At 40.9% G+C, this 22334-nt stretch overlaps 3 protein-coding genes across 4 annotated transcripts; 1 reads left to right on the top strand and 2 right to left on the bottom strand.

The window, feature by feature from the left end:
- Nucleotides 1-878: 878 nt before the first annotated feature.
- On the bottom strand, nucleotides 879-9041 carry lonrf4 (LON peptidase N-terminal domain and ring finger 4). Its single transcript, XM_070913682.1, has 12 exons — nucleotides 8744-9041; nucleotides 6687-6805; nucleotides 5972-6094; nucleotides 5094-5282; nucleotides 4857-4983; nucleotides 4595-4670; nucleotides 4238-4352; nucleotides 3568-3689; nucleotides 3273-3431; nucleotides 2086-2248; nucleotides 1825-1974; nucleotides 879-1239 (listed from the first exon to the last, which is right to left on the bottom strand). The coding sequence occupies exons 1-12, from the start codon at nucleotides 9039-9041 to the stop codon at nucleotides 1090-1092; spliced, it is 1791 nt and encodes a 596-aa protein (XP_070769783.1). The 3' UTR covers nucleotides 879-1089.
- Nucleotides 9042-10994: 1953 nt separating this feature from the next.
- On the bottom strand, nucleotides 10995-13093 carry med7 (mediator complex subunit 7). Of its 2 annotated transcripts, XM_070913587.1 has the most exons (3): nucleotides 12984-13093; nucleotides 11437-11985; nucleotides 10995-11367 (listed from the first exon to the last, which is right to left on the bottom strand). In XM_070913587.1, exons 2-3 carry the CDS (start codon nucleotides 11974-11976, stop codon nucleotides 11212-11214), a joined length of 696 nt encoding a protein of 231 aa, XP_070769688.1. In that variant the 5' UTR covers nucleotides 11977-11985; nucleotides 12984-13093; the 3' UTR covers nucleotides 10995-11211. The 2 variants fall into 2 exon arrangements, with proteins under 2 accessions (XP_070769688.1, XP_070769686.1); XM_070913585.1 differs by having other exon boundaries at nucleotides 10995-11985.
- A 2350-nt stretch (nucleotides 13094-15443) lies between these two features.
- itk (IL2 inducible T cell kinase) lies at nucleotides 15444-21706 on the top strand. Its single transcript, XM_070912972.1, has 17 exons — nucleotides 15444-15581; nucleotides 15741-15845; nucleotides 16015-16096; nucleotides 16229-16354; nucleotides 16651-16688; nucleotides 17296-17447; nucleotides 17543-17608; nucleotides 17726-17780; nucleotides 18243-18322; nucleotides 18553-18695; nucleotides 18796-18870; nucleotides 18988-19156; nucleotides 19236-19452; nucleotides 19542-19606; nucleotides 19744-19862; nucleotides 20575-20732; nucleotides 20827-21706. Exons 1-17 carry the CDS (start codon nucleotides 15444-15446, stop codon nucleotides 20890-20892), a joined length of 1854 nt encoding a protein of 617 aa, XP_070769073.1. The 3' UTR covers nucleotides 20893-21706.
- The last annotated feature ends 628 nt before the right edge of the window (nucleotides 21707-22334 follow it).

Below are 22334 nucleotides of genomic sequence, written 5' to 3'. Positions count from 1 at the left end.
GGCCAGACAGACAGGGAGACACAGTCAGGGGGGGCCAGACGCAGGTGGCCTACACAGAGGCACAGCAGGGGATTTCTGTCCTGGTCAGACTCTACCTAAATTATTTCACATCCATCCCTGCGAGAGATGTTAAACACTGTGTCCTGGGACTGATGCTTCATTCATAATCAGTGCTGACACCACACAACATGTCATTTAAAAAAAAAAACCCAAACAGCTTATGAAGATGGCGACTGACAAAAATGACACATACATACAGTGCTGCATCCACACTTGACCATCAACATTCACACACACTCGCGCAGGTTCATACTGTATAACAAAGCTGGCGCGCCTCCGTCTCCAGTTCATTCACTGACCCCATCTCCTCGTTGTCGTAATTTCACAGAAGACTTTTTGCCAATCCAGAGGATCCAGAGGCAGCAGCCACGTCAGCAGCTTTCATTCATTTAGAAAAAGATCCTCCAGCTGCTGCCATTCCACGTGACACTATAAATTATTATTGCAATATTCACTAATACTAAACAGGGACCATGTAAGCTTATTCAATAGTATAAAATGAGCCATAGTCAATGGCTGCCAAGGCCAATAGATTAAACTAAAATGTAAGCATTACAAGTTATGCCCTTTGGCAATATCCAAATAACTAATGATTACCTGCAATGCATGAACTTTAATCATCTGATGTGCAAAGTCCTGAAAGGTTCTCTACAAACTGTGTGTCCTATCAATGTTCACTCTCACTCCAAATGTAGCTATGTTAATGCAAAGAGTCTGGTCTGAGTTACCCATGACAGTTCAGTGTACTGGACTAGCCTGGCTGATGCTGTTGCATGTTCTTCATGTATAAATATCAACAGTGACACCTAGTGCCTATTTTCAGCAATATCAGTTGGAAAATGATTTAGTTTATCCACAAAATGATAATTTACCACATTTGATGGACCTAATCAAGAAGCATCTTTGGTCAACCCTGTAGGTCTTACTGGTATATCCATTCAGAAACTATTATGAAACCTTGAATTTGTGTATGTGCCAAATATTTGACTCTCAGCTGGTTGTGGCCACAATACCACTGTGCTATGGGGTTTAGCTCTGAGAGAAGTACTCGAGGACGAGGCGGAGGTGTCCCAAGCGGTCTTTGAGTGAGCTCAGGGACAGGACAGTGGTTTGATAGGCAGGGTCCAGCTGGAGAACCGACAGCAGCCACCAGCACCAGGCCGGACCATTGGATGAGGCCTAGAGGTCAGTTATAAAGGGTTAGAATAGAAACATGTAGCCTTCTTAATCATGAAAATACATAATGTACCACACCAGCACATTAGCCCTCTTACTTATACTTTGTGTCTATCTCATGTTTTCCATTCACTCCACTGAAACTCTGCCCCTATGAGCATAATCTTTATTTTTATTGTTTGTATAGTTAATGTTTCCACTGTGCAGTAATGGAGCTCTGAGTGCACTTTGATTGGATAAGTTGCATGACCATAAAACAATAAAAGCATCATCTTCTCTGGGATGAATTACTCAATTAATTTCAGAATGGAATGAAAAATGAAGTGGAATAAAACATGCTAATTAGCCACCACATGGGTTTGATGATGTAAAAAGTCTGGGATGCATTAACCTTAGGAAACACTTAAGTGAAAAAATAAATAAAAAAATTATAAACCAAATAAATGGTCAGTGAGGAAACATTATCATTTCAGAGGTGGACGGCAAAAAACACAGATAAATAAATGCTCAGTGGTTCCTGGACACTGTTGGAGAAACGTTTCAGAATTAGAGTCACAGTAAGAATCACACTTATTCTAAGGCTCCAACCTGAATGTTTTCCTCCTTCTCTGGCATGATGCCGTACTGTCTGTTGATCTGCTCGCGGATGCGGCTGCCAAGGCGCTGGTACCAGTCCTGAGCCTGCTGGTACACGCTGTCATGGAGATGCTGCAAAAGCTCCAACTCACTACCATCAACCTGGGAGAAAGAGGATGCATTGACAAGAAAAAAGTCAAGAGACAGAGAGGTCATATATTTTCAGTGTGCATCTTCAGTGTTGCTTCGGTTTGTGATCTCTGCGACCCTGACCTTGAGGTCCTCCAAGTACTCTATGTCTGCGGTGTGGTAGCCATCTCTCTGGCCTCTCTTAAGCACCCTGAATCTGCTGCCACCCACTGTGTCCACATAGGATCGTCCATCAGGAAGCAGCTCCAGAGTGTGGATCTCCAACATGCAGCCGTAGTCTGCAAACCTGAGGCACATGAGGCAAAACCATGAGAGTCTTAAATTCATACATCAGAATTCATCTCTTGCGCTATCAGGCAAAATAAATGTTTTATATTGCATTACTGCATTTTGATGTCTCAGTACTAATATATATAATCTAATATTCATTGTAGTGTAAAGAAGGTCATTTCATTTTGAGCCAAAAATGTATTCAAGCTTTTTATATTTTGTGCCTTTTTTTCTAGGGACCATCAACACCCTCCTTTGAAAGTATACAAGTACATACATATTGTGATGCAAAAATCATTTATATAAAGAATTTGAAACCTTTTAAATAGAGTTTAAAAAGCCTGTCAACCCCTGATTGATCAGAGTTTGGTTTACCTCAGCAGGACACAGCTGCTGCCTCCCATTCACTGACACTGATTTTTTTTAATCAAAACTTTTCACATGAAATACCTCATTTTGGTATAAGCTCTGCAAAGTGTCTTGTCATTGCCATTTATGTTATAGCGTAATCTCATACGTTTTAAGGAAATATTATAACATGCAATGTGGGGAATGATGCAGAATTGCACAAAAGGTTTATAAACTTGCATAATCAACAGAATGAACTGCAGAAAAATTATTTGCATATTTTAATATTAGTTTAGATCATTGGATATAATCATGCAACAGCATACAGTGGAACAAGGAACTGGTGGGGCTGAATTCGCACAGCAGATCTCACGCCAGATTGGTGACCATGCTGCTATTTCCCACCCACTCAAGGGTCAAGTATGACTGATTTAAACTTTGCCCACTGTGCTGCATCGCCGACAATCCCATCAGGCTCCACCTAGCCTGCTGTGAGCTTCACGTTAGGGAAATGTCAAACACAGTCTCTGCATGCCCAGACAGTCTGGCCAAAATAACTGTAAACACCTGTGGAAATGCACAGGGCCTCACCTCGTTCAGAACCGGCTATATTTTTATGCCCAATTATCATCTACTCAAATCCACAATTTTCAAATAAATAGTTTGGATAAGACAAGAAATAATTTGCGTACCCCTTCCCGTGCTCATAGCTGCACATGCCAAACTTCTTGGTGCCGGTCTCCATGCAGCGACGCATCATCAGCCGATACCGAGGCTCGAAGATGTGCAGAGGGCAGGGCACTCCAGGGTAGGCCACCGTGCAAACGAATATAGGGATGTCCTTAGTAAGACTACAGAGGAAGAGACAGACAAGGGGCAACAGAAGATGGAGATAAAAAGAAATAAAGGAAAGAAGTGTGAGAAAATGGCGCGAATAAAGTCGCTACAATGAATCACGACTGTAGATTGTGTGAGGTAGGCGCCTACTTGGACAGTTCGGCCATCTCGGCATCATGGACCTGTTTCCTCTCAGCCAACTGTGAGGGAAAAAGTCTGGTCATGATGTCCTGAAGCAGAACTGTGGGGTTGTACTTCCTGTTTTTAAAGAACTGGGAAGAGAAAAGCGAGAGCGATCAGCTATAATAACAATATTATGATGCTTATAAGCAATTATATATAACACTATTAATATTCCAAAAATGCTACAGTCAAACAATTTACTGTATTGCAAGAAATAAAAAGCACCACCATGTTTGTACTTTGCACTTTGGTGCAACAAAGTATAATTTTAGACAGTCCTGCCATGCATTTATGGGTATAAAATATTGCTTCATTAATTTAGTATGCATACACACAGCTGATACAACAGTGTTATTCATCATACATATGATCACAAGCAAAACAGAGGAATGAGGAACCAGGACGTTCTCTTGTCCTGTAACTTTATGTGAATGTGTTAGCATGTGAGAGGTGTCTGAAAAATCAAGTGTGATTTGCAGAAAATCAAACTGTTGCAAAGCTGAAGTAGAGGAGTGATGCATCTCACCCTGCCTGAACTCAGTTTGGTGTTATTGTCACAATGCATTAAAAATTAAGCAGCTTTTAAAGTGGAGATGTGCTGAAAAAAGACGCATGAAAGGTATCTGTGGGTGGTCACCTCTTGTAGTGGCTGTTTGCAGAGTGGACAGCGGAGGTTGTGGTCCAGACTCCTCTCTATGCAGTTTTTACAGAAGGTGTGGCCACAGGGAGTAGTGACTGGCTCAAAAAACAACCTTCAGGAGGACAGAGGAAGACATGAGCTTCAGTTAAAAACAGCCCCAGCTGAGGAAGAATATGTATGCTATTTGTACAGTAGCTGTAAGTCTGGTGGGACTGCTTGAGTTGTGCAGTAGCATGGGTGCTAAACATTAACCAGAGAGAGCGGAGAGCAAGAACAGAATCGGCCTGTTATGTGACTCTACAGGTACAGACAGCAATGCATTATTGATCAGAGCAAGTACTCCAGCACACTGACCTAATGCAGAGAGGGCACTCAAAGTCTGACACGGTGAGAACACCCAGAGCTTTCTCCCTGCGGTGACTACTTTCATCTAAGAGGGAGAGAGAGCGAGAGAGACACACAGTCACTTTTAAGCTTCATGCTGAGTTTGCCCGACTGAAGAAGAAGTGGCAGTTATGATGCATTTTTCAAAACATCTGGTGGGTGTTATGGTAAAGCTGTTTGTAGTGACAATGAAGATGATGCATGATGAGGACGATGATGCGTGTGTGCGTACCCCTGCTATGCCCATCTTCCTTCCTCGTCATCATCTCCTCATCCTCTTCAGCAGCAGGGAGGAAGGAAACAGCTTGGCAGAGGCTGAGGCAGCACTCAGTGCCCGCGTCATGCTTCACCTTGGAGCCCTGAAGACACACAATTAGTTATCGGTTTGGATTCACGGTATATTTGTATTCACACACCTCCCACAAAGTGTGCATAACAACACTCTCCTCATCCAGTGTGCAGAGCTTACCGGGTGTGCCTCTCTCCTCCCTTTTCCCTCTCCCTCATCCCCATGGGGATGTTTGAGGCCCTCGGGGTGAGTTGGCCCCTGGGAGCCACTGAGGCTGGTAATGGGGCAGGGCTCCTTTAGGTACTCGGACACCACTTGCAGGATGCAGGACACCTCGTCCGGCACTGCCATGCCCCCTGCCTCAAGTATCTGCCATTTGAGTCCATGTCATGATACAAATAAAAAGGTATTAAGATAAATGTGCTTGTTTCCACAAGCGCTGTGAACTTGTCAAATGAAAAGAGTGACAATTGATGTTGCAATCGGAAATACAATTTTAAGTTAAATGTGGATGTAAACATGCGATACAATTTTTAAAATTAAAGACATTGTTTGACAGAACTGTGGTAGGTTTTTAAGAAGTTAAGAAGTATCAATACTTCTACTATTACAGCCATCACAACTAGTACTACTACTAATGATAATAATAACAACAATAATTTAATAATTATAGGTAGGAGGAAAACATTCACACTACCATAACCCCACACAAACTCAAACTAAAAGAAATAAACCAAAGCTAAGCTAAATGAACAATTAATGGAAAATCTCGATCTATAATTGCACCCACACATACTGGAAACAATCTGTAATCAGAGCAGACGACCATGAAAGGTTAAGTCTAGTTTCTGAACATGTGAACCATGATGTGACCTATGAATAGTAATGAAAAGAAATGAGAAAATCACACAGTTATGACATTGTTCAGATCTATTAATCAATTCAAACTCATCATTTGTCGCCATTTTCTATGTCAGACCCCACAGCTTCTAATTAAAGTTTTGGTGTAGGTTTCCATGAAATTAGCCTCTGATGAGCAGTCAGTGAGATAAACAAACCTTCTTGATCTGGCTCTTTGCAGGAACAAAGTCAGCTTGAAGGTTTAGGCAACGGTGGAACTGGATGAGGGCTTCTGTCTGCCGACCCATTTCCAGCAGTACATTCCCTTTACGAAAGAAGCCCTGCACAAACAGAACAGTGAAGTCAGCACAACACTATAGAGAACATATAATTCAATGTCATCAATAAGTTCATCTGAATCATGTTGAAGTAGGTTAACACTTTTAATTTTCTAATTTTTTGATTGTCATTTGCATCACATATCGCGGTCAGTTAAATGATTTAACAGTGTAATGTAATGTGACATTTGTAAGTGATATAACACATCTCTAGAAATAAATGAAACAATATAAAAGATTAGACACGGTGGGCATTTCTGCTTTTGCAGTGAGCCACCCACTGACACGAAGTTATTAAATGACATTATGACATAAGTAGCTGTTTGCATAACTGTGTGAATGACATAACATCAATAAAAGCAGAGAAAATCGCTCTAAAGGGGTCAGCTTTGCACGCTGAAGTGAAATATGAAAAGACAGATTAAAAAAAAAAGAAGCAGTTTTTCTTCGTGGTTTCGTGTGTGCCATTACATGCATGTAACAAAACCAACCGGTGGAGGGAACTCAGCAGACGTGTGCGGAGGCTTCTACAGATTTGTTCGTGCTGTGCAGAGAAAGACACAATGCGGCCGGCCAACACTATCCTGTCTCTCACCTCAGTCCAGTTGGGACGAAGGCAGCAGAGGTAGTCGAGGTCTGTCAGAGCATCAGAGAAACGCATCAGGCCCCAGTTAGCTTCAGCTCTGTACACCTTCAAATTCTGATCGTCTGGGACTGAGAATGCAACAAAAAAAAAAAGAAGAGAGAGTAAGAAAAAGAGAAAGAGAGGAGATGATTTACTACATACAAACAGACATGTTGTGACAGGCATGGAGCAGCCTGATCACAATAAGTGGATTTGCTTGCTTTGGAACATGAGGGACATCCAAACACTCGTGAAGCACTGACCCAATATTCCGATGACATTATTAAACAGATCATGCACCGGCAAGACGTGACCGATCCACATTAAATGCTCATTCTTAGTCACGGTCATTATTAAATTGTAACATTGCAATTTTTCTAAGCTTTCTGGAACAATGCAATTAAAGTTTGCACAAGCCTAAAACAATGTTACAGGTATCAGATTGGTACAGCACATATATTAACACATATACAACACATACATTTATGTTTATTACTATTCTTATTCTTTTAAAACTTTTTAATGGACAAATTGAAGGAACTGGAGGGATTACATTTCACTGTGATTGTACCATGATTGTAACAAATAAACTTGATTGATTGACATATTGATTAATAGTGAGTTTAGGTATCGGAATCTGTATCAGGAGAGAAAAAGTGCAATTGCTTTGATGAAGCGTCAGGTTAGACTTGTATACAGGAAAGGTCAAACTCCCAAAATTAACATTGTGATTTGTATGTGTCCATGCTATCACATAACTGTTGAATGTGTACAATCCCTTCCCGTTCCAATACTGGTTACATACAAGATTTAACCTTCATGTTTCAGCCCGTTGACTTAAACCAAAATGACCAAAATAATTTTAAAAATCATGCACAAACTATGTTTTCTCATGTTTGATTGTGCTTTTGTGTCAAGTAAAGGAACTGCTTCGGTACACCTGCCACACCAATGTGCACATGTGTTCCTTCAAGGCTCAAAGAGTCACTGTTACCTAAAGCTGCTGGTCCAGTCAGGTCACGTTTATTGACAGCGCACAGCCCTTAATTACATACACAGTAATATCACATAATGAAATAATAAAAGAAAATGTCAACAACGTCAAACCTCCAATAACTAAAGAAATACTGACATACACAAATCTGCCAGGAGATCATTACACAAGAACCAAGGAGGGCTGGAGTTAGGCAGCAGCAGTATTTAATTGGACTGGCAGAGATGGCAAACATGTAGGTAATTCAATAGAACACTGATTCACTGTAGCACAAACACTCCTACGGCCCCAAGGACGCCTACTGACTAGAAGTTGTGCCTTTTTACTTCCTAAATGCTGTGAAGGAAATACGGCCAATTGCACATACTAAAGGTAAGGCACTGTACATATAAGGTAGCAGAAAAGATCTGTTTGCATTATTTCAAGGCATTTAGCAATGAAAATATTAATCCACATCCTCTTAAGCACTCCCTGCCTTTCCATCCATGATTTGACAGCAGAAATGCACAAAAAGCTTGCTCTCAAATACCAGAAATGGCCTCAGCCCTTGTCCAATTTTTGTTTTTTTCCAAACAGCTGTTCTAGCTGCTGCTACTACTGCTCCTTATACTGCGTGTGGCTGACATAGACTGAAGGGAAAATGTTAAACCAGACTCATGCGGGTTAACTTTTCCCAGTGCATCTCCCTTATCATTAGGTTCAGTGTTGGTTGTTTTGTCTGAATGGTTCAATGTGCACACAGAGATAAACAACTCTCTTGCTATAGAGGCAGGAAGGAGCATCTGGAGACTGTTTACTGACCCAGTTATACATTCAGGTCATCACAAAGTCTCAGACAGTGGACATAATGAATCCCACAGCATCCAGATCTGTGCTTGAAACACCAGGTTTCTCTCTCCTTTCTGTCATTACACCTCCTGCACCAGCAGCCACCACCGCTGGGCACCAGCCAAAACTGTGAGCTGTGCGTGAAAGAGGGACTCTAGTGTACAAACTTCTGTATTGTGTCTGCAGTTGTAATGATGTCTCTTACCTAAGTCAAGCCCCTCGTTCGCGATGCGTAACGCTTCTGTGAACTCGTTGGCTTTGAGCTTCTCCTGGACATGGCACTTCACCTTGGTCTCGTCGGGGCAGCACTTTTCCACGACGCTGATGAGCAAGACGTTGTTCTTCATGCTCTTCACCTCCCTTTGTTTTAACCTCTCCTTGCACGACGGGCATTTGGACGGCAGGTAGCAGCCCACGCAGCTCCGGCAGAACGTGTGGCCGCACGACATGGTCACCGGCTCGCACATCAGGAAGAGACAGAGCGGACACTCCAGCATATCCATGGTGGATGGGTTATGTCACCAGAACAACGTCCCACGGGCAGAGGTGTTGCTTGTCTTCGTCAAAGCAATGCGGACGGAGAGACTTCTCTGTGTGATAGTATGGCATGGACCATTTAAATAGCACACTGGCAGCACGCGATACAGTGAATGTGTCCCCTCTTTGATCACATCTGCTCGAAACCTACCGGGTTTCTGTCTAGCTAGGCTAACTGCTAAATTGAGCTGACAAACGCTCACCTCACAAATTCCCTTTTCGTATCAAATTCACCCGCTGACATCCATTCTCAGCCCTAACTTAGTCTTTGGTTTGGGACACATGCCGTCGTTCCCTTTCAAGTAGACTGAATTACAAAAAAACTCAAGCTTCCAGTTCAATGCGCTGCTTTCCTCGCCGCTCCAATCTCCAGAAATGCAGCAGGAGCCAAGCCACAATATCCGCACATGAGTAATCTTTCTTTTTTAGAGGTCCGTGTCCGTGTTTAACCCCTGTAGCGACGTATCCACACCGCCACACAGCTGGGTTACTGTGTAACACCATTACGTTACATAAATAAAGATCACGTGACGCAGAGACACGCACTCCGATTGGATGAAATGATGGCTTTCCGCCCTGTTGTGAAACCAAAGGATGCCGAGTTTCATAACATCATTCCTGCGACAAAAGTTTCTGTTTTTTATTCGGTTCAATGGAGACACCTGCGGGGAAATCAGTTGATGGTCTCGTGTGTCTAGTCCTTACAGTAATAATAATTAAATGAAAGAGTGCAGGAACTGAAAATTACCCTGACACCGTGCAGGGAATCCCAGCACAGGACAGCAGCCAGGGAGCGGGTTGGCCGAGCATGACATCGAGTCAGCTCAGTTCACCGCCCGCTTTTACTTACATACCCTAAACATTAAGCCACGTGTTTACGTTTCGTAATGCTAAAAAGAGCCAAGTCTCTGTGGAGGTGCAAACTGCACATGGACGCTCAAGTTGCTGTTATTGTTTAAGAAAACAAAAATAATTTGTCATACGTTTCCGGTTGTAGGCCTGGCAGGACAATGCTGCAGAGCAGATCGGTGTTATAACAACACCTCGTTACATCTGTTACACAAGTGGGTGGAACCTGTCTCATAGAGGCCTTTCTGGGTCAATGAAATGAGGCTGGAGCCTGCGGGTGGCCAAACATAGATACTTCTGAGATTCACAGTATCATAGCATGCGGCCTCTGAGGGCCACAGAGACACCCAGACCCCTGTGTAAAAAACATGCTTTATATAGCATTTACTTAAAGAAACAAAGTAAGAAATTTGCCTTTAAAGTCTTCCCAAGCAGCTATCACTCAACAGACGTTGGAACAGGTTTTACTGAAAAACCTTTGTTAAATGTATCTAAAACAGTATTCCTTCTTGTTAACACAAGGTCAACCTTAGGTGAAACTGCCTGGTGTCATAGAAGTAGACCCAGTATATTTCAATATTCAAATTCACCTCCCTAAGGTTTTAGTTCTGTGTTGCAATAAGGAAATTAGGATCCTTCAAAAGAGAAGTATGCTTTGTAGAGTTCATTAAACAAGAGCTGCTGCTGCTGCTGGAAGAAATATACACTGAAAAAGCAACACAACACTGGTTATATTGTTAAGTGCTTTCAAACACCTAAGGTGAAAGGGCTTGAGGGAGGGAGGAGTGACTATGTAACTAACAACAGTCTATGCATACTGACCTTTCCATGACCACTCTCAGTAGATTAGACAGTGTGCATGTCTCAGTGACAGGACTTAAATACTTTGTGACATAACGCATGTTAACACATTTAATGGATTAAAATACTTGAGATTCTCTTTGTGATTTGATGCAGTTTCCGTTACAACATTGACAGGTTTAATGAACACTACTGTGCTATTGTGACAGAATTGCACTCCTACTCCAATTGAAAATGTATTTATTGTTTTGCTGCAAAAAGTTGCCAGCCCAGTTGACCTGTGTAATATTTACATTGTTCAAATATCTTCACAGAAACTGTTACTAATTTCTACAGGATAGCTTTTAAATAAAACACCATTCGACTCCAGATAGGATTTCAAGCCCAGTGAAAACAAACTTTTTCATGTTTACTCCAAGTACAGCATACAAAAAGCAAACACAGATTAGGTGTACAAAAAAGAATCACAACTACTCAACAGGAAAATTAAGCAATTTCATCGATAATACTGCACATGGCAGCATCCTTGTCCCATATTTTGTCCCTTTTTGAGGTAGGGATGCTTTTGTCCTGGTGACCTGCTGCCATACAGCTGGCACCTGCTTCCTCTACATCCATTGGTTCAGTTTTCAGCCTGGGGGCCTGCCCAGAGGAACAACCAACACTAGCTGCTGCAGACACACTCCTTGTCCCATCACCAGTACCATCCGCACCCTCCATCTGTGGCAAGTCATCAGGTAAGGAGGCAAGGCACCCCTGGATCATCTCCACCACCCTTTCCAGATGTTTCTGGAACCTCTCAGCTGTCTCTAGCCTCTGTCTCTTCTGCACCTCCATCATCACCCTCAGTGTCTCCCTGGCTTGGTGTGGCCTGTATTCATTTATCAGGTGGTGCAAATGAACAAACAGAAGCTTTATGTCCTCCAGCTTCTCTTCACGCTTAATACTGCCAGGGCTCTTGATAAGGATGTCCAGCAGGTCCAGAAAGTTCACAAGGATGGACATGTTGAGCTTCTTAAGCTCCCGTTTGTGGTCAAACTGCATAGGATGGAGCCTCTCGATGCCTTGGCTCTCCAGAGGCCGGATGATGAGGTCATCACACTGGAACTGGTTGCCAAACATCATGTAACTGTCTCTGATGGGTGGAGGTGGCTTAGGAGCCAGACCCTTGCGGATGTTTTCATCTGTGTACTCTTTGATGTACTGCATAGGTGGAGGAGGCAGGGCACTAACCTGCTGAGGTTCACCCATGATGCTAACCTAAAACAATAACAAAAATAGGAAACAAGTTACATTTTGTACACCAGTTGTGAGCTGAAATGCCATGTAAGGTTTCCTCTGTACAATTTTAACAGTAACATGCATAGTGAAAGTTAGTATGTTTGTAATGAGTACTCATTACAAAGAATGATGATTTTCAGAGCATTGAAAAATGTTTTAATGCAGTAATGTGTAAGTAAACATGGAATTTATTGTTGTGGCCAGTCCAGGGGTTTGAATTGTCTTAACTTTAAGGACTGCTAATTGTAATTAGTAGTATTAGTATATCAGTATTTTAATTTACAGTGAGGAGATGCGTTTCATGAGCTTTTCATATGTTTCGTTAGAAATAAATATGAATCTGCGATCTAACCTGTTACTGCAGCTCTCACAAAATGTTTCACTTAAATGTTGAGGAGTTAAATCACAGATAGAAAATGTTATTCAGCTAATGCACCAGTAACGTTACCATAAAACTATACGTTCGCCTTTAAATGCAGTAATTATGTTCACGTTTTTTTTGTTTCCACCTCTGGAAATAACTTGTATCTCAGTTCTTTTGTCGACAATCGAGGCAACATTTGTTTGTTTGTTTGTTTGTTTGTTTCAATTCGCAGCAGCGAAAATATCTCGCCCACATAGCAAACTTTTCAAGAACAAAGTTAGCCTGCCAGTTGTCAGTACAGGTGAGGGCTAACATAAGAAGCGAGCGACGCTAGTTACGTTTGCGGCTGCTTGTCCAAATAGTTGATGAGCAGATACGTTATCATATGACGTTATAATCTTAAATATTTATTTGCGTTGTTAAACATGTAACTCTACAGTCTACAACCAGTCGTATGCGTTAGCAGGACCACAACGTTTTAGAGACAAACGTAGCTAACTAGCTATGTGGCTAGCTAGCGGTATTGCTGCTAACGTTAGCCTCTGCTAGCTAGTTACAAAAACTACGTGACAAAATCCGTGAATGAAAAGACAACGATGATACTTCTACACACCTCTTAAATGACTCCTCGGTTGCTGAATGTAGACTTCCGATATGAAATGTAACAGAGGTATCTAATCGGACAATTAGCTCATGACTAGCTTAGCCCCTTCCATATAATGACATTATGACTGAACGTTCTCTCTCAATTCCATTGGCTGAACTGCGCTCGTGACAATTTTTTGGACGTGCGGATTGGACCGTGCCTGACGAACAACTAAACCCTGATTGGTCGTAATTTTTCGAAGTATGATAAATGGTTTGTGAATGCTGTTTCATGATATCAAGGTTAGGGTTGTTTGCGGTTTAATTTGTAGCGTGGGGATTTCTGACCTCTATAATAATAAAAAGTGCACTGCTAACTTACAGTAACGTTAACTTGTAACATATGTTACACATATTTTAAACCACCTTTGTTGTCATTGTTATACCATCAGGCTACACCAAAGATTGTTCTAGCTAAATGACTGAGTGAATGAGAATAATAATAATAATAATAATAATAATAATAATAATAATAATAATAGTTTATTTATAGAGCACTTTTCCAGCAGGAAGCACAAAGTCATTTCCAGAGTTAGGAAAATAGAAGACAATGGACGTACATTAAAGCAGTTGCCTGAGGTAAACAATTACACCACATTGTATAAAATAAGTAAATTCACAATAAAATAATGATGAAAATTTTTGAAATACAGAAATTAGCTGTGTTAATGGACATTTTATATTACAAAATGTCATTAAGAAAATCCATTTTGTTAAAAATGTGTATTAAGAGAGAGTAAAGCCATTTTCAATGATTTATAGAATAATGTTATTCCTTTTTTTTTTTAAAAAGTCAGTCATATGTGATACAACTTTAAAAACTCCACTAACATGTAGGTCCAGCACTGCAGACTGTTTCAGACACTTCAGTCTAGTGGACATCACTTCATAAAGTCTGTCATTCTAATTCTGTCAAATCTTCAAAACAAAATTAAAACTTTACACATTTTAATAGTTTGTTGAGGATTTCAAAAAAAAAATTCTAGACAAGTTATTCTTCTATTTGATTTGAAAACTGATCTTTTGTGGATACAGTTTTATAAATTATTTTTATTTGTCACTATATACATCATTATAATGTGTACACTTAGTTATTTTTGGTCTGTTTCACCTGGTATTTATCTTTCAGCGTTATGTTGTGATTGCTCTACTGGAATGTTAAGACTACACACACACACACACACACACACACACACACACTCACATATATATATACACCTTTCAGACCACAATCTCTTCTCTTGTTTAAATGCTCAAATTGAACAAGATCAATTTACATTTTCCAATCTACAGAAAATCTTCTATTTTGTACTAATTCCATAATAGAACTCAATGAGTGTATGTGAGATAAAACTTTTGCCCAGTTCAACATTTCAAAGCAAATAATAGAAGAAAAATAGAAATATTGAATAGAAATATTTTAACCCCTAAATGTAAACATGTTTTTTATCCGCAGCTATCCTCATGTTCCACCTATTCCTTGTGACAAAAAAAGTGCCTTACCGTCAGTGAAAGTTCAGCGAGACCAGATGGAAGTCCTCATCCAACATTCTAATATGAACAAAATTTTCCTGATGGTGGTGCTGTAGAATCCATCTAAATCGGTCATGTTTTCTGGGGATGAATTGTTTCAGTTTTTAAATCTTTCCAAGATTCTCCTCTATTGTTGCTTGAAGCTATAATCAACATTGTTTTTCTAACACGGCCCAAACAACCCAAGCACAAGTGAGAGTGAGAGATTAAAATAGACAAGAAAACTGAAACCATCTCTCAAGCACTGTAGACAGAGATGAGATGACAGATATGATGACAGTGGGCCACGATCAAAGAAACAACAAGGTAAATCATAAAATACAGTCAAGACAAAGTTACATAACTCAAAACACCCCTCCAAAATCGTCATTATGCCGCAACAAATGCAGAAGTTTCCTTGCATTGCCCAACCTCAGTTTTAATACACAGTTAAGTGTTAAGACAAGTTTTTCAAGTAAGTTCAATAGGTGTTGTTTTGATAGTGACATTTGGTTTACGCTCTCAAACACCTCTGTCCAAAACTTTATATTTTTACCAAAACGTTGCGTCATTATCAGAATACATTATTATCTTCAAGGTGCATATGTTGGTGGAAAATGTTCAAAAGTGCAGAAATTAAAGATTCACCCTCCTACTACACTGCACGCTCGACACACTGACTTATTGCACCATAGTCAGTGAAAGTACATGTGTGACTGTGTATGTGTGCACGGGTGGGTGTTTGCTAGCACACCCCATTTCATGCCGTAAGGATGTGGTTTACCGAGTGCAACAACTTAATGCCGGAAGCTCCACGGCTTCTATCAGGTTTTTTCTATCACTCTGAGGTACTCAGTATCTCCCTGTAAGCCAAAACCCAGCCGTGTTTCTCATAGTGTTTCTCTTTGCCGTTACCATGTTCCCCAGGGTGATTTTGAAGGCAACTATGATTAAAAAATCTCAACAAAAGAAAAGAACATCACCATGCAACTACAAGGAGAGGTTTTTTGTATTGGACACCCAAGACCTGAAGTATTCGGAACGCCGTCCCGGGGTAAGCATGCACTTAATCATTGAATACACTGGATCTAAATTTGAAATTATACAATCTTGTATACGATACAATCTTTGTCTGTACATTTGGCTTCCTGGGAAACTAACTATAATTTCAATCATATCCACGGTGTGTATAGTAAAGATAATTTTCTTTCAGAAAAAGCCTATGACGAAAGGTTGCATCGAGCTGTCCAGAATCAAGTGTGTGGAGATCGTGTGTGGTGATGTCCCCATACCATGCAACTATAAGTACCCTTTTCAGGTGAGGTTCATAACTTACTAACTACACAACTAAGAAAACACACTTAAAAATAAACAACTACCTGTAGTGTTATATACAGCCCGTATACTGTATAATTAAGCATATAGTATAAGTATGTCATAACACAAGATCGAACGTAGGATTTTCTCAAGTGCAAATGTCTCCACAGGTTTTCCATGACAGCCATTACCTCTACATTTTTGCCCCAGACAATGATTGTCGTCAGAGATGGGTCAGAGCGCTCAAAGAGGGTAAGCACTTTCAAAACGTCTTGCTTCAGACAATGACGGAGGTAAAACTAATTATTGTGATCCCTTGATTGTACATAATACAAATCCACAAGCTTGATATTTCAAACCATACTGTTTTTATTCTGTCTGAAGAGACAAAACATAACAATTTGGTGGCTAAATATCACCCAAACTTCTGGATGGATGGGAAATGGAGATGTTGCCAACAGACGGAGAAGCTGGCGACGGGTTGTCACGTGTACGACCCAGTGGGCTATGGTTTGTATTATTTCTTCTCATATATATTTACATCAGGGGCTTTAACCCCAATGTCTTTATTTGATCTGGAGTGACATTGTGTCATCCATATGCACATGAACAGTTGCATGTAAAGTAATGTGATCTGACGTGCACATGCATCTAATCGTGGTTTAGGGCGAATCTTGATCTTGATCTGAATTTGGTAGTGTTGCATAACTTAGTGTTCTACAAAATACAGCATTAAACTGCCATTTTTGTACATTTGGTTGTGTCTAACACATTCTGCAATTTAATTTTTTTAAATTTCTCCACAGCTTCTAAAAAGCCACTTCCACAACTCCCAGATCCAGAGGTACCTCTTTCTAAAGCATGAATAACATGTGCTGTTGAATTTTCATTGATGTGGTAGTCAGTACTGTTCAAACTACAGGGGGTAGACAAAATAACGTTTTTTATATTCATTCTGTTGCTTCTTTGGCTAGAAGCTGTCATTCTTTTCGAGACTGCTCCCTTTCACGTCTGTTGTTGTAGTTGTTAATATCTTTTAACCAATGCTCGACGATTTTGTATCTTTGCAGGTCGGTTTGTTATCTTGTATTGCTCAAATCACGTGATTGCTTGGCCTCCTCTACAGCTGACAATTTGTTGTAAAACAGAATATTCTTATTGTTCAATCTAATATGACCCAAATTGTGAAGAAGTTTGTTCGGTTGAAGTCCTTTTCTGCGGGGTGTTTACATCTGTTTTCTGTTTTGTCTGTTGCGTGTCTTTTTTGAAGAAAATGTAAAGTGAAAAAAAGAAGCCACTGCTTGCTTATTTATTTTACTTTTCTACTTTGTGTGATACGATACACTGTAATTGCTCTCCTCCCAAAAATAGAGTTTGTTGCTTTGGAATTCATATAATCAATAATGTCTAGTTCTTTTTTTTGATGACTTTCTTTTTTCTTTCTCTGCCAGATGCAACTGCAGGTTGCAGGACAGAAGATGGTCATCGCTCTGCTAGACTACACGCCGCACGGAGACGACGACCTGCCTCTTCAGAAAGACCAGGAGTATGTCCTGGTTAACGGCTCCCACTCTGACTGGTGGTCTGTAGAGGATGACAAGGGGTAAGGCACATAAAGATGCCCATCCCAGTCTTTCGCTGAAAATATGGGTGATTATGAGTCTATGATTAATACTTTTTTTCCCGACCCCTCATCAGGAACACAGGCTTTGTACCCAGTACGTACGTAGCTGTAAAATCTGGCAACAACTATGAGAGATTTGAGTGAGTTTGATTTAATTCTTCTCTGTTTAGCTTGTAATTGTTAGCTTGCGGATATCTGCAAATCCATTCTGTCCTCTGTAGAATTCATTTATTTGTGGTTAATTTGTCTTCTCACAGATGGTACAACAAAAACATAACCAGAGGGGAAGCAGAGGACTTGTTAATGAAAGAGGTAAAAACAATGTCAGTGTTTAAGGATCCACTGATTATTCGATTTTCATTTGTTTATGCTTCCAGCTGTGTTTTGACAGAAAACAAATGCTCCAAATAATAATTCTGGTGGTAATTAGCAGGTAGCATGTTGCTCCTGTACGGTGCAGCGCACTTTGTGCTGTGACTGTGTCAGCTACAGAAATCTTTGCAAAATGTATGCAAATGCACCTGTGCAACGAGAATCTGAGATGACACGGGACAGGAAAAATGTCTCACAACCACAATGTTTCCTTCAATGTTGAATTTCCTGCCGTGAAGTGCTTTGCTAGGTTCTGCAAGCAGGAGGCGGAACAGCTATCCATCATGTATGACAACAAGGGCAACGCTGATATTAGCTGCAGATTAAACAATCAGTAACCATGTCTAACGTGTATTGCAGATATATTATTGAATTAATTTTGATTTTATGTTGTTTCAACAGGGAAAAGAAGGTGCATTCATGGTGCGTGACTCCAGGCAGGCGGGAGTCTACACAGTGTCAGTCTTCACCAAAGCACCGGGGTAATTTTACTTCCTTCTTATGTATTTAAATGTTAATGATTAGTAGATAATGTGGTGATGGATATATATGATGACATTTGACTGAATCTTTGTTTAAATCATGCTGGCAGAATAACTGATAATAGCTTGACACGCCCAGTTTACGCTGTTTTAATGTGCCGCGAACACTTCACACTTAAAACGCCCCCCTTTGATTAGCTGCGTAAAATCAACTCTTTATTTGCCTTCAGGTCGAATGGGGAGAAGAATCCAAGAGTGAAGCATTACCAAATCAGACAGACGGAAACAGGAGAGGCCTCATTTTACTTGGCAGAGAAGTACCTGTTCGGCACCATTCCTGAGCTCATCCATTACCATCAACACAATGCTGCTGGCAAGTGTGGCAGCTTTTCCGCATGCCGAAATAGTATTAACAATAAGATGCTTTATAAATAAATATGCGTTAATATGTCTGTGTGTTCTCTGTGTGACAGGCCTGATAACGCGTCTGAGACACCCTGTCTCTCAAGACAGAGGCAGCTCACAGGACATTGCTGATCTCTCAAAAGGTAAGAGGGTGAACTGTTGTGTAAATGGGTCAGCTGGCTGAACTGGAGCTCAAAACAATCATAACTTAATGCTGAGAATCTTGTTTTTGCTGACCTCTAGTGGTTGTTGCTCGACAGATCAGTGGGAAGTGGACCCTGAGGAGCTGACCTTGGGTCAGGAGTTGGGCAGCGGCCAGTTTGGGCTGGTGCTGGAAGGGAGATGGAGGCAGAGGAAGGTGGCAGTGAAGATGATAAGAGAAGAGTGCATGTCAGACGAGGATTTTAAAGAGGAGGCGAGAGTCATGATGTAAGGGCCATTCATTCATAAAGTTGCCTCATATCCAAATGAACCAAAATCCACTCAGCTTGTGTGTGTGTTTTAATAGGAGACTGTCCCATTGTAAGCTAGTCCAGCTCTACGGCGTGTGCACACAGCGCTCTCCCATGTGCCTGGTGTCTGAGTTCATGGAGAACGGCTGTCTGTCGGACTACCTGCGAGCCAGGAAGGGCTGTTTGTCTCAGGTCATGATGTTGGGGATGTGTCTGGATGTCAGTGAGGGGATGGCTTACCTGGAGAGCTCCAACTTCATCCACAGAGATCTGGTAAAGCAACGGACATAAGCTTTTTCTGATACACTTGTCCACTCTGTTAGAATAGTTTAATCCTTCCTCTGCTCGTCTTTCTGCTGCAGGCTGCCAGGAACTGTCTTGTTTCAAAGAACAATGAGGTGAAGGTATCGGACTTTGGTATGACCAGGTATGTTTTTCGCAGTCTATATATTCTTTACTGCCCACCATATTGTGTGGAATTTTTTCATCTCAACATTTATTATGTCTTCACTCTAGTAATATAAACTGCTGTGTAATGGTGTGTGTCCGCTCTCCGCGCTGTAGATTTGTGCTTGATGATCAGTACACGAGCTCCCAGTGCTCCAAGTTCCCTGTCAAGTGGTCGGCCCCAGAGGTCATCAAGTACTGCAAGTTCAGCAGCAAGTCCGACATCTGGGCATTCGGTGTGTTCATCTGCCCATCTCTGTGCCTTTTTGTCTGTGTGTCTGACTTGCTGTCCTTGTAGTCGTCCTTCCTCTGTCTTTTTGTTAACCATTCACATAACTTTGAGGTTAAGGTTGAAGTACAGCTTTCACAGGAAAACAGCAGCTCTACCAAAATAATCTGTGTTTCCCTGATAGCACATTGAGTCTGGTGTTCTATAGTACATCGAACTAAACGGGAAGCTAAACAAGACCACAATGATTCGATACAATTTTCAACGGACGCTGTGGGGACACATTTCATGTCAAACACACAAAGCAAAAGATTGTGTGTTGTGGAAACCAGAGTTACAGTAGCCATTTCCAGACATGCATTTATGGTGGTCAAGTGAAAAAGATGCCAAAGACTGCAGCTATTGGTAGCTCTTTTCATGTTGCAATGCCATCTAGTGGATTCACAGTAATCTCCAAGAAGTTAATGCTGTTAGGACCATCGCCAAAACAGGCAACAGTTGGACAGTTCCCTGGGACAAGATTCTGGGTTCAGAAGTTTTGGAGACTGCATTTGTAGCTAAAATACTGCTAAATGGATAAAAGCTGCTTATAATTGAATCAGCAGCCAGTCCTCTTGACTTTAGTTTGTCCTCATCACTTAAAAGGTTAACAGTCAGTCTCTAACTATAGGTGTGTTTACTCTATATCAATCAGAGTCTCCCTGTTCACCCCCGCTCAGGTGTGCTCATGTGGGAGGTGTATAACGAGGGCCGTCTTCCTTATGAGAACCGCTCGAATGCGGAGGTGGTGGAGTCCCTGAACTCCGGCCTGAGGCTCCTGAAGCCACGCCTGGCCCCAGACGCTGTGCACCTGCTCATGGAGTGGTGCTGGAAGGAGGTGGGCACAGAAGTTTAACCTATACCTACGAGAAGAACTGCTGACATACGAAACTGTTTGTAATAATGTTTTTCTTTTTCGGGTTGTCACTCAGAAACCAGAAGATCGTCCATCCTTTGCTCTCCTCCTGCATGAGCTGGCCTCCCTCTCAGACCTGTGAACCAAGATAAGAGCTGGGATGATTAAAGAAATAGCTATATTTATTTTATTTATTGATCTATTGTCAACTGTTTTGATTAAGGTGATTACGAAACACAAGAGAGTTTCAAATTCCTGGATTTTGCACTTTATCTGTCTCATACCTCTGTATGTCTATTATTGAGAAGGTTCACGCAGTCCATTCACACAGCTACTGCTGCTCACTGCAAGGTTTCAAATATTCTGTAAAGTCTCTGTACGTTAAACAGGAGAGATGGTTATGTTGTTCAACTCACTGTTAATTAAATGAATCCATGTGTTTTTTCCTCATAGGTGTTCTACATATTTTCAGCACTAGAATAATGACAGCGTGTTAGATATGAACAAAAGTAGGTGATATATTTGCTTTTCAGAAATGAAAAAAGATTTCTGAAGTTGCCACAAAGTGTATTGTGTAAGAATTCAGATATAAATATCAATCTTTTGCCAAGTAGTCACCCACTCTAAACTTGAGAGGAGGCTGTAAAGAGCGTGTTGTTTGCTTCTTTATGGAGAGCAGTAACTATAGCCAACTTGACATCAGGTCAGTTGCAATGAATTCCAATGGTGACAAGTTTTCACGACAGAAACATTATCAACAGAAACTGTTCAAACCACAGCTGCAACATAACCCACTTCCCTGCTCGTCACCTGTATGCTCACTATATATGCTTCAAAAGGTCACAGTTTTGCCAAAATATGGCTAAACACAGTACAATGTTCTTTACTGTTACTACAAAAATGTCAGTTTAGATATGGTGGAAATGTAAAAAATGTTAATAATAAACAAATCATTACTGGGACCAATGTAGCAAGTGTGTGGGGTCACAACATCATATACATGTAATCAGTTTCTGCTATCAGGCCATCGGTCAAGCCAGGCGTTCTGCTCTGTGGCTAGTGGCCAAAAATGGAAGTACAGGTCAGAAAGACTTTGTCATACACACTGTCACAAAATATCTACAAGTGCCAAGTCAAAGGTGGATCTTAACATCCATTACAAGAGAAAGAAATATGTTAAGAATATTTCCTGAGCATTGCACACATCTAAATGAATAAGGCGAATAAAGCACATGAATTATGGGCACAGATGTAGTAGTAGGAAGACTTACTTATGCTTTGAATGAGCACCTTTCATTTCAGTCACTTGGCCTTAAGTGTTAAGTACATCCATGCAGCCAACCAGTAAAGCATCATGTAGCCAGCCTCTTAACCAACAATGATAACAGCTTAATAATGATAATAACTGAATATGTGGGTAGCCTATGGGTCTACAATGCATCTATTATATCATAATGCATTATGCATTCATTTTACACGTTTGACAAAAAAATAAATATATATAACACAATTTAAACTGTAAGATTAATTAAAGACTAAAATGACAAGTGGGGCAATGACATCTTGCCACCAGGGGTCTGAGAT

The sequence above is a fragment of the Enoplosus armatus genome, chromosome 10 (genome assembly GCF_043641665.1).
Source record: "Enoplosus armatus isolate fEnoArm2 chromosome 10, fEnoArm2.hap1, whole genome shotgun sequence".
Lineage (NCBI taxonomy): Eukaryota > Metazoa > Chordata > Actinopteri > Centrarchiformes > Enoplosidae > Enoplosus > Enoplosus armatus.
Note: the sequence above shows the minus strand (reverse complement) of the source record. Positions and strands in the feature narration are given on the sequence as shown.

Excerpts from the sequence above, each read along its gene's own strand:
- lonrf4 (XM_070913682.1), bottom strand. The coding sequence starts at position 9,041 with ATGGATATGCTGGAGTGTCCGCTCTGTCTCTTCCTGATGTGCGAGCCG. Across the intron at positions 3,432-3,567 it reads GAGATGGCCGAACTGTCCAA|TCTTACTAAGGACATCCCTA; the intron begins GTAGGCGCCTAC and ends CTTCCTCTGTAG. Across the intron at positions 1,240-1,824 it reads AGAAGGAGGAAAACATTCAG|GCCTCATCCAATGGTCCGGC; the intron begins GTTGGAGCCTTA and ends ACTGACCTCTAG.
- med7 (XM_070913585.1), bottom strand. The coding sequence starts at position 11,976 with ATGGGTGAACCTCAGCAGGTTAGTGCCCTGCCTCCTCCACCTATGCAG.
- itk (XM_070912972.1), top strand. The coding sequence starts at position 15,444 with ATGTTCCCCAGGGTGATTTTGAAGGCAACTATGATTAAAAAATCTCAA. Across the intron at positions 15,846-16,014 it reads ACTATAAGTACCCTTTTCAG|GTTTTCCATGACAGCCATTA; the intron begins GTGAGGTTCATA and ends ATGTCTCCACAG. Across the intron at positions 17,781-18,242 it reads AGGACTTGTTAATGAAAGAG|GGAAAAGAAGGTGCATTCAT; the intron begins GTAAAAACAATG and ends TTGTTTCAACAG.